The 11,010-nt window shown below is 38.0% G+C and overlaps 1 protein-coding gene across 3 annotated transcripts in view; it reads left to right on the top strand.

Moving 5' to 3' along the window:
- Nucleotides 1-582: 582 nt before the first annotated feature.
- The window catches only part of ACSL3 (acyl-CoA synthetase long chain family member 3), a 31,812-nt gene continuing 21,384 nt past the window's right edge, over nucleotides 583-11,010 (top strand). For all 3 annotated transcript variants that reach the window (XM_075716149.1, XM_075716151.1, XM_075716150.1), the window contains exons 1-2: nucleotides 583-998; nucleotides 8,788-8,965. In XM_075716149.1, the coding sequence (XP_075572264.1) occupies nucleotides 648-998; nucleotides 8,788-8,965 (529 nt within the window). In that variant the 5' untranslated portion in view covers nucleotides 583-647. The remainder of the gene's footprint in view (nucleotides 999-8,787; nucleotides 8,966-11,010) is intronic.

The raw sequence follows: 11,010 nt of genomic DNA, 5'->3' as shown, positions 1-11,010 counted from the left end.
AGTTCTGTTGCATACAGGGCCTTCATGGAGGAAGGTTACAGTTTCCTTCTCTTGCATAGGTGTCCCAGTCTATATAATGTTTGAAAAGCATTTCAACAAACTTAGTGATTGAGGTTCCCATGTAGAGAGTGGTGGCATTACTTAGGGCTTGTATGGAGGTTGGTTATTTACAAAGGTCATAAAGATTGCTAGTGAAGATAAGCATGTAGGTATTCTGATGTGGTTGGAGAGGATCTTTTATGTTATAAACACATAACATTTTCAGATAAATACATGCCATTCATGTGTCATTTAATTAAAAACCCAGGTCCTGCATTTCTTAGGTTCTGTGTTTGTGTTGTGTAGTGTCCAAAGAAATAAAAATATTAGTTAGTACTGCAGTCTGTTAAATGGGAATGGAAGAGTTTTTCCTCGTGTATCGGTGTCTTGTTTTGTTTGTGGTAGCGGTTAAGACTTCTAGCCTAATTTCTGTATAAAAAGACCTACTTTGATATGGATTGCCATAATATGTTTGAAAATAACCCCCTTGCCAACAGCTATAGAGTTTACCACTAACATTTTCTTTTCTCTTTTTAGATCTTTTTGGATCCCTGTCTGATTGATCCATGCTTCCGAACTCTTCCTTGTAACTTTTGCAAGCAGCCAAAATGAAGTTGAAGCATAACATCAACCCCATTCTTCTACAGTTTATAAACTTTATAATCTTGGTGTACTCCTTTGTAACGTACATTCCATGGTACATGTTTTCAGGATCAAGGCAGGCTATAGCAAAAGCCAAGCAGGTTAAAGCTAAACCTGTGAATAACAAGCCTGGGGGTGCATACAGATCTGTTAACAGTCTACATTGCTTAGCTTCAGTTTTATATCCTGGGTGTGATACACTCGACAAAGTTTTTAAATATGCTAAAGCTAAATTTAAGGACAAAAAACTCTTGGGAACACGTGAAATCCTGAAAGAGGAAGATGAAATCCAGCCATCAGGAAAAGTTTTTAAAAAGGTAAGTCTTTTTGCAGTCTGCCTTCAAGGTTTTTTTTTTTTTTTTGAAGTGTGTTTATTTTCTTCTGCAACACTTCTAGACCAGTAAAGCGTATGGGGAAAAAAATAAGTTTCTCTACTTAGATTAAGTAGTCGTGAAAAGAGTTAAATTATCCAATTCCCAACCTTTCATTACTCAGCATTTAAACCAAACCTAAATCTTTTTGCATTCTTGAGTAGATATCCTTTTTTATGGTTTCAGCCAAAGAAAAGATGCAAATGTGGTTTAGGTAATTTTTTTTAATATTTAGCTGATGATGTAACTGGCTTTAAAGTTTTCCTTTTAGGTGAATTAAAAAAGTCTCCCTTTGTGTTATTCTGAACTAGAATCAGATAAATATAGAAAAATTACTAGATGCCTATACTCAGATGTTCCTTTCCAGTAAACTTAATTGTAACTTAAGGATTTACTATGTTGCCCTGTGAATTCAGGGCTTAAATGAAATTTTTGTTTGGAAAAGGATTGCACAGACTTTAATTGGAAGAGTCTTTTTTTTTTTTTTGGTTGGTTGGTTGTTTTTTTGTTTCTTTCAGTCTCCTTTAAGGTGAACTACTTTGCTAATCTGTAATGGTGGTGTGTGTGTGAGATGTAATTTCAATATAAAACTGTTATTTCAAGGGACTGACTTTTTATAGCCTTTTAAGTTCAGGCCTGTATTATCAGTTCCTGCTTTGTATTTGTTCAGAGGCATTTAAAAATGCAGTTTTGCCTGACCAGTCAAGATACCATTAACAGGATACATGTGTTAAAGGTCTGTACTTCTGTGTTAGAAGTTGTTAACTACATGCTATAAAGACAATTTTTCATATTTCTTCAATATTTTCAATATTTCTTCATATAATAAAGGATTCCTTAAATAGTGCTAGTTTTAATTCTGATATAGGAGTATAATATTTAAAGTAGAATTTGGTTAATATCACAATACGTGGCGAAGTTTAGTTCTGGTAAAGTCTTTATAGAAGCTTTAATTGTTAGTGAAAATTCCTTCCAGCTATGAAGTTAATTTTTCAGTATGAAGGAAATGCTGGGAGAAATGTGTACATATAATCTTTCTTGATGCATGTGTTGCTGCCTCATTGCCCTATAAAAAAAAACAAAGTTCATGTTGTACAAAGTGGGCTTCTGAGCACGAATCAGAATTTTGGCTGCCCGTGATCTGTGTTCTGTTTTTTAAACATAATTAGTAATGTAAGGCTTAAGAACTTAGGAGTTTTAGTCTTTTCCATTATGCAAGCAAAGTGTTCTGAATATTGGAAGGCTGAAGAATGTTGGTGTTGACCTACTTAAATTACTTGTTTCTAAGTATTTAGACTTAGAAATTACCTAAGTTCGGTAATTTTGTCTAAGCTTGACACAACAGTTCATTATGGACGATTGCCGTACTTGCCCTCGTGGTGTTTTGTTCCGCTATTTTTTTGTTTGTGGCATTATCACATAAGTCTACTTTTAAATTTTTTTTCTATTGGGGAATACAGTCTTTCTTAATACCTCATAACATATTTTAGTGAGCGAGGAAAATCGGAAAATTTCACGAGATACCTTGTTGATCCTAAATGTCAGGGTTCTTTTCCTTTGATTTTTATCTTTCATAACAGGCATATTTTTATTGCCTGGTTCCCTTTAGTCAAGGCAACTTGTTGAGGTTTATTTGGTGCAACTTTTCGAAAAGGTACATGACAATTTTCTTTCTTAGATATAATGCATGTGATGCACAGGCATGTGCAGGTTGACCAGGGGATCGGACCCAGCCAGCCTGGGTTCATGAAAGGCAGGTCCTGCTTGACCAGCCTGATCTCCTTCTATGACCTGGTGACCTGCCTAGTGGATGAAGGACAGGCTGTGGATGTCATCTACCTGGACTTCAGTAAAGCCTTTGACACCGTCTGCCACAGCATTCTCATAAGGAAGCTGGCGGCTCATGGCCTAGGCAGGTGTGCTCTTTGCTGGGTAAAAAACTGGCTGAGCGACCAAGCGCAAAGAGTTGTGGTGAATGGAGTTAAATCCCATTGGCGACCTGTCACAAGTGGTGTTCCCCAGGGCTCAGTTTTGGGGCCAGTCTTGTTCAATATCTTTTATCAACGATCTGGATGAGGGGATTGAGTGCACCCTCAGTAAGTTTGCAGATGACACCAAACTGGGTGGGAGTGTCGATCTGCTGGAGGGTAGGATGGCCCTGCAGAGGCACCTGGACAGGCTGGATCGATGGGCTGAGGCCAACTGGATGAGGTTTAACAAGGCCAAGTGCGGGGTCCTGCACTTTGGTCACAACAGCCCTATGCAACGCTACAGGCTTGGGGAAGAGTGGCTGGAAAGCTGCCTGGCCGAAAAGGACCTGGGGGTGCTGGTTGACAGCCAGCTGAACATGAGCCAGCAGTGTGCCCAGGTGGCCAAGAAGGCCAACAGCATCCTGGCTTGTATCAGGAATAGTGTGGCCAGCAGGAGCAGGGAGGTGATTGTCCCCCTGTACTCGGCACTGGTGAGGCCGCACCTGGAATACTGTGTCCAGTTTTGGGCCCCTCAGTACAAGAAGGACATTGAGGTGCTGGAGCTTGTTCAGAGAAGGGCAACAAGGCTGGTGAAGGGTCTGGAGCACAGGCCTTATGAGGAGCGGCTGAGGGAACTGGGGTTGTTTAGCCTGGAGAAGAGGAGGCTGAGGGGAGACCTTATTGCTCTCTACAACTACCTGCTTGTAGTGAGGTGGGTGTTGGCCTCTTCTCCCAAGTAGTTGGCGATAGGACGAGAGGAAATGGTCTCAAGCTGCGCCAGGGGATGTTTAGATTGGATATTAGGAAAAATTTCTTCACAGAAAGGGTTATCAAGCATTGGACCAGGCTGCCTAGAGAGGTGGTGGAGTCCCCATCCCTGGAAGTGTTCAAAAAACGTGTAGACGTGGCACTTTGGGACATGGTTTAGTGGGCTTGGTGGTGTTGGGTTGATGGTTGGACTGATGATCTTAGAGATCCTTTCCCACTTTAATGATTCCTAGTTTTACTTTCATTAAAAAATAATGCAGGCACCAAGCCAGGAAACATTAAATTATTACTCTACCCTGAACTGGTTTAGTGGTGGACTTGGTAGTGTTAGGTTAATGGTTGGACTGGATGATCTTAAAGGTCTTTTCCAACTTAAACAATTCTATGATTCTATGAGTCTGTAATTTCTATACCTTACAGGACTTGCAAACCTCATTATTTTTTCCCTTTCAGAAATTTAACATGGTGGTGGGAACGATTGATGCATTTTTCTGAGGTCATCTGCAAGTCAGGGTCAGATCTGAGTGTAGATCATGGGTCTGTGTACTGAATTGCATTACTATTAGAAGATGTGTCTCTGTGCAAATTGCAGTGGGCTAGATTAGCCTAATTAATGATTCATTAATGGGGCAAATACAGATCTCAGAAAAGTAAAATATTAAGCTTCTGATTCTTAGGAGAACTAAGTATGCTCACACTTCTAGCTAAAATTATTTGAAGCTAGATATTTAACATCGTTAAGATCAGATACTACCTTAATTTATTGTGAGAACAATGATATCCCAGATAATCTGTAACTTCTTGAATTTTTATGATATTGTTCAAAAGATTTATTTATTCTTGTGTAATTGCCAAGGTAGCAGAAATTCATGGATGTTAATGAAGTATAAATACTTGCTTCTGCTCACTTTGTATTTTATGATATTTCATATGTAGTTAGTTTTTCTGTCAAATATGTATTTAAGTCAGGATAAAATAATGTTGAAAATACTTAAGAGATTAAGATGTAATTAATGGGAAAAAGTAATTAATTTAAGCACAGCTTAAATGTTGTGATGCTCAAAAGATGAACTTTATTCTGCTGGTTGATTATTTTATGTCGCCTTAGTTATAGGTTATATTGTCATGTCCTTGCTTTTATATATGTTGGTATGTGGATTTTGCTTTGTGTGTGTGCTTTTTGTTGTTTTTTTTTTTTTTTGGGGGGGTGGGGGGTGTTTTGTTCTGTTTTTAAAAGAGTTTGTAACCAAGAACAGAATTAATGGAAATAAGACAGAGCGGGGAAAAGTAAACGTGATTTGGTAGGGGAAAGTGATGCATCTAAAGCCTGTGAGACTTATGTGAAATGATAAGCACATGGGCAAGCACTTGGGAATTCAGAACGTTACTCACTGTAGCTGATAATGAAACTTACTGTGAACTAGCAGGAAGGTTCTTGCCATGCCAAGTCACTGAGCAGTGAAGGAGTAGCTTATGATGTTGAAAAACATAGGGTGCTATGTAAATAATATTTTAGGGTGGGGTTTTTCAGAAGTGTTCAGCTGCAATCCATGTTTTCATGTGAAAAAGGCCAAAACCAGACATTTCAAATAACCTCCTTAGTATTATATTTAATATACTTTCTACAAGGAAATGTATTTAATTTGTGGTCACTGGTTTCCAAATTGTAGTCAAGGTTCCTTAAGCCTTACAAGCTACTTTTAGGAAGACCTTGAAAGGTAAGTGAGGTCAGGTAGTTTAATGACTTTACATGTGCTTGCAGCTTTTTTTGGGAAGATTTTATGGCACCTTCATGCTAAAAATTTGAATGTGTTTGCCCTAAAATCCGAATTAAAGAAATCTTCGCTGTGCAGCAAGTATTTAGTCTCTATACTTTGCTGGATTCCCAAATATTAATATGGTACATATACAGAAAATAGTATTTTCCAATGCATTAACTAGATAAATATTTTTAGTAACTTGCAGTTTAAGTATGTTTAAAAGCTGGTGCACTAGAGGGCAGTATTTTTCTATTTAATGTAGTATTTTGCAGTAAACGTTGAGGTTCTGTCTCTCCTGATCTAGTGTTTGGTTTTACACGTCTGTTTAATCAGTTCTCAATAGTCTTGACTTCTTGGGCCCTTCTCTTGCAAACTCTTGGACAGTTACTTTCTTTACATGTGTAAGTAGTTCTCTAGCAGAAATAGGTTCTGAAAGTTGTAAAATTAAACGTGTGTGAACATTTAAAGGATTATGGCACTTAAACAGCTGTTAAGACTGATGTTACAGTAGCAACTGTACATTGGAAAACATTAGTGAAAGCTACTGAGGGAAGGGCCAAGAAGGGAGATGGATTTGGAGACGTCCTCAAACATAAGGAAGGATGAGAGAAATCATAACCTGCTCTGTGTCCTGCAAAAGAAACATATAGGGAAATGCAGAAGAAAGGGACATACCGACAGAGGCAGTATATTAATGTGTCGTAGGGAGGGAATAGAGAAGAAACGCTGGGCATGGGGAGGAAGGGAACATGGGGAATATTAATATATGGAAGGAAGAAGGAAAAGTAAAACTCAAAATAGCTGCATTGAAAAAGGTCTTCTCATCTGTTTTCACACATCAGTGTTCTTCAAAAATACAGCTATGTTTCTATATGTAGAAAAATAACTATAACAGTGCTATACTTCCTTTCTGTGAGTTTTCTAACTTCTTAAGAAAGGAAAGCACCAATAAGGCCTTCTTTCACTACTTTATATCAAACCTATTTAAGCAATGAGGATAAATTACTTAAGAGAATAAAAAACCGGAAAAAATCAGAATCACAAGTGTTATTCGGAAAGATCCATTTTGGACCCTTTAATGTTTTAGTATTTCAATTTTAGTGAGTTATGTAGTGAATGGTGGGAATTACCAAAACATGTTCATTGATGGATTGGCAAACTTACCAGAAACAGTAACAAGAATCTGCCTGTATTTCATGGCCTAATTATTTGAGAGCAGCATCTCTCAGGCCATGCTGTAAGTAGAGGATAATGGTGGAAAGGGTGTCGTCCAATTAATTTCTGTAAATTGTTTTCAACTGGTGAGCTTGTCAAGAATTTACAAGTCTGCTAAAAGTACTGCATTTGGGGGAAAAATGTCCCAAATTGGAATTAAAATTCCAAATTACTGAAATTTGGAGGGACAGGAAGAGGTGCAATATTTTCTTTGGAAGCAGTAAAAGTTTTCCACACCAGAAATATCTTGGTGTGTTGAAACGGAAAGGAACTCCCAGGTCCTTCTCCTTGGGGGGGCCGTATCTCTGAGTGCAGGTAGCATGTGAGCCCTCTGCCCCGCGGTGCTGCAGATGTGGTCAGGCAGCAGTTCTGCTGTGATTCTCTCACCAGTTACAGCAGAGAAATTCAATGTGATCTTTCTTCTCCAGTAAGGTTTTTGGCTCTGTAACAGCCTATTTGCCAATGAAGCTGCATTTCTGTAAATACAACTGGAAAACCTGAGCAGATATTTCTGTAAGAAATGTTTATTTTCTGGTAAAATTGCTAAGTACTGCTATTGTTGGCAAGTAGTGTTTTTTTTGTTTTGTTAAACGATATTTTCCCATGAAAACATTTGTGAAATTTCCAACTAGCTGCACGTATACCTGTCCTGAGTTAAGAAAGGTTTATCCTGCTAAACAAGTAGGTTAATGAGCAATATGCAGCAAGGCTGTAGTAGGCACAACTGAGTTACCCAATAGTAAACTTAAGCACTTCGAAAATGTTTTGATATATAAAATCTATTAGATTTTATTTTTGTATTATAGCTTGAGAGAGATTTTCAAATTCATTTTATTAAGGAAGTGGATGTGGAAATACAGACTCATTAGAAATGTAGTTACATGCCAAAAAGTTGTTAGATTTTACAGCCCACAAGTATGAAATTTAGTTAAAGTTGATAAATGAAATCTGAAAAACAGAATGGAGGGAGAAGTTTGCTTTTCTAGCTTTTTCTTTTTTTAATCATTTGCTTGCTTTTGTTACTAATGCTGTGTAGCCAAAGGAAATGTCCCAAATACTTGACTAATAAAAATTAGTTTTCAAAATTGTCAAGGTGCTTGTATAACTAGGCAGGTAAGGTATAATAATTTGAGTCTGTTTTTTCAGTGCAAAACATCTTTTTTGTACTATATCTGTATATGAAAATTTCTAGGATGTCAAAGAAATAACCTATCACTCAGTGAGCAAATAGTACTGTAAGGTGCAAGTGCACGCATAGAAATCTGTGACAGATGATAAACTGTAAATTCCAATCCAATTTTACTGTGCACTAGCTTTCCCATATAAAAGTGAGATTGCTTAACTTCTTCCACATGACTCTTCAGTACTGAGATTTGCCAGTAATTTCCAGTCCAGTCTTCTGTCCCACTTTTTATTTAGCAGTAAAAAAAGGGCAAAAAGATTACTTCTTTTCTCCCTGTCATTTGTTTCAGAACAAACAAAGGGAGGGGGTTTTCACAGTTTCTGACTGAGGACCCATTGATACACTGCTTTCTGGATTCCAGTTTCCCTGGGTTTTTTGGGGCTTTTTATAAGAATGAACACCTAAGTATCATATTTATATAGAATAATCATAGCCCAAATACCCAAGAAAGCAAATATAGAGTATATATTGTACCAGCTAGTGCTTGTCACCCTTTATTTAAAATAAAACAAACCTTTGTAAAACAATCTAAAGGTGTATGGGTCAGATACGGGTCAGGTCTTCTGAAACTATGAAATATGGTGGGAATTGTGTGCTTTCCTAATGTGAAAACAGAAACTGAGGTGATAACATGTGTGGAGATAATGCAGTATTTGTTTTGGAACTTCCACAATCCCTGTAGTTTTTGGCAAGAATATTATTTGTTATCTTGAATAAACTGCTTTTAGAATTTAAGCAACTCTTACTTCAAACATCTGTGGCTTCTTTACGTGGATAAAGATGTAGTAGGACGTGTTAAGGATTTTCGTTTTCTAAATTGAATGTATTATTCTTATTAGGTCATCCTTGGCAAGTACACCTGGCTTTCCTATGAAGATGTATACATTAAAGCTGTTAATTTTGGAAACGGCTTAGCAGTATTGGGTCAGCAACCAAAGACTAACATTGCTATCTTTTGTGAGACTAGAGCTGAGTGGATGATTGCAGCACAGGCCTGCTTTATGTGCAACTACCAGCGTAAGTATGCATCTTTCCTGAAATATTTATGTCTTTTGATCTTACACCACAATCTGAAAACAACCCTTTTTCTTACTTCACTTTACACACTAAGAAAACTTTATATAAATTTATATGGAGCATTTAAAACTACAAATGAAAGCGTAAGGTAGAGACTGCACTTTGTTGTGTTTTGCCTTACTGAATGGAGAAATGTGTATCTGCAGCTGGAGTATGGTTTCAGTAAGTATATCTTGCTCAATGAATTTGTGAGAGGTTTATTTTCTTTTAATCTCAAATCAGTACAGATTTCCAAGTTTCTAAAAACAGACAAACAAAAATCACACATTAGTTCATTGACTCAGTTTCAGGAGTTGACATTAAACCTTCATCTGTGCCTGCAAGTTTTGTTTTAACTGGATATTTTGTCAACTCTTCAATTTTGATTTTGGTTAGAGTTTATCGTATTGTTCTTTCTAAAAAGTGAAAAGGAAAAGGACTAAGTCCTGAACTTATTTTGGACAGCTCTTTCAAATTAAGAAGTTCCTTAGTAACTCCTTTACCAAACTGTAAGTCATTTCTTAACTCAAACCTTAGGCTGTGTCTGATATATTTATTTATATTTTTATATTTTTCTTTCTTCTCTCTGCCTCTTGACTTTCTCATAGTCCGTTGCATGTCATTTAGTACATCCTAATTTAACCTGAATGCTGATTTGAGACTACGCTCAAGGACAAGCTTGAGTCCTAGTTATTACTTCAGAAACCTTAAGACTGTGTTTAGTTTTGGTGAGCTATTTAAAGTCAGTCTCACTCTCATTCATAGTATCTTGTTGAATTATACACTAACTGGATCCTTAACACTGGCAGTGGTCTGAGACTAGGTTCTCTGACCTGGACGACACTCCTCAGTTTCTCATGGAGTGACCATAAGAGAAGTGTCTTTTCGGGCTCTTCTGTCTGATGACAGTCTTAGTCCCACTCTGTAACTTCTAGTTACTAATCCTTTAGTCTTCTGCTGTTTTATTGTGGAGACCACTAACTGTTGGGACAGAGCTGAGTCTGCACAAGGAGAAGAAGGTGCTTTCTTGGCAGGATGTGTACACTGAGCAGTTGCAGGCTGTGTTGGAGGTGCCTTTGAGGAGTGGCAGAATACGACAGACTGGCTGGAGGTGTTCTCGCACAGTTTCACTTCACAGCACAGGGAAGAGACAAATGCAAAGCCAAGTCTGCTCCCCTTTCACTCGAGTCATGTACGGGGCCACAGCTGTGTCCGAGGTACATCTCTGCCATGGTGGAAAGCCTGCTGTCTACCCTAACCTAGTTTGAGCCTAGGCACAAGGGTATGTGTAGGAGCTCTAAGCCTATTCTTGAGAAAACCTATGGAGTGCTGATCTCAACTTGGTATAGGGGTTGTTTTCAAATGTGTGTTTCATCATCACTCCTTAATGTGTCATTCACCTGACGGTAAGCCCAGCCTGGCTGTATTCTGTGATGTTCTCGGGGGGGGACATTTCTCATTTTCCAACAGGGCACGCTTAGAAGCTGCTGTTCCTCACAGGCTTTGGCCTGTTCTCTGCCATGCCGCATTTACCCTCCTTCAATAAGAGATGGGCTGTAAAAGCCAGATGTGCAGAAATTCCTGTTTACTACCTACCTACACTAAAGATGTATATCAATTAGACTTTTTTCAGATTTTGGAAGCACACCTAACAAGAAAAATTGTATCTTAAGTGGTCTCTCTCTGCGCTAAGCACAAGTCTGTTTCAGTTTGAGAAGCCATGTGTTCATGACTATATAGTAGTTTTCATTTAAATAAGTCTTTACTGCAAGTCTGTGCAGTTATTTTGTGTATGCCCTGATGCTGTAGTATTTTCTCAGTTTTAAGGGTAGAGTTGGTTAGTGATGTACTGCCCTAGCCCACACTGTTTCAAAATCAGCCTGCTTGCCTCGTATGATGACTAACTTTGCGGATAAGGAGAGAGCCAATGTTGTATACTGTGACTTTAGCAAGACCTTTGATGTGGTCTTCTGTAGTATCTGTACATCCAAACTATTTAGATAGAG

The sequence above is a fragment of the Pelecanus crispus genome, chromosome 9 (assembly GCF_030463565.1).
Source record: "Pelecanus crispus isolate bPelCri1 chromosome 9, bPelCri1.pri, whole genome shotgun sequence".
In the NCBI taxonomy this organism is placed as follows: domain Eukaryota; kingdom Metazoa; phylum Chordata; class Aves; order Pelecaniformes; family Pelecanidae; genus Pelecanus; species Pelecanus crispus.
The sequence above is the reverse complement of the archived record's forward strand: the minus strand, read 5'-3'. Positions and strand labels throughout refer to the sequence as shown.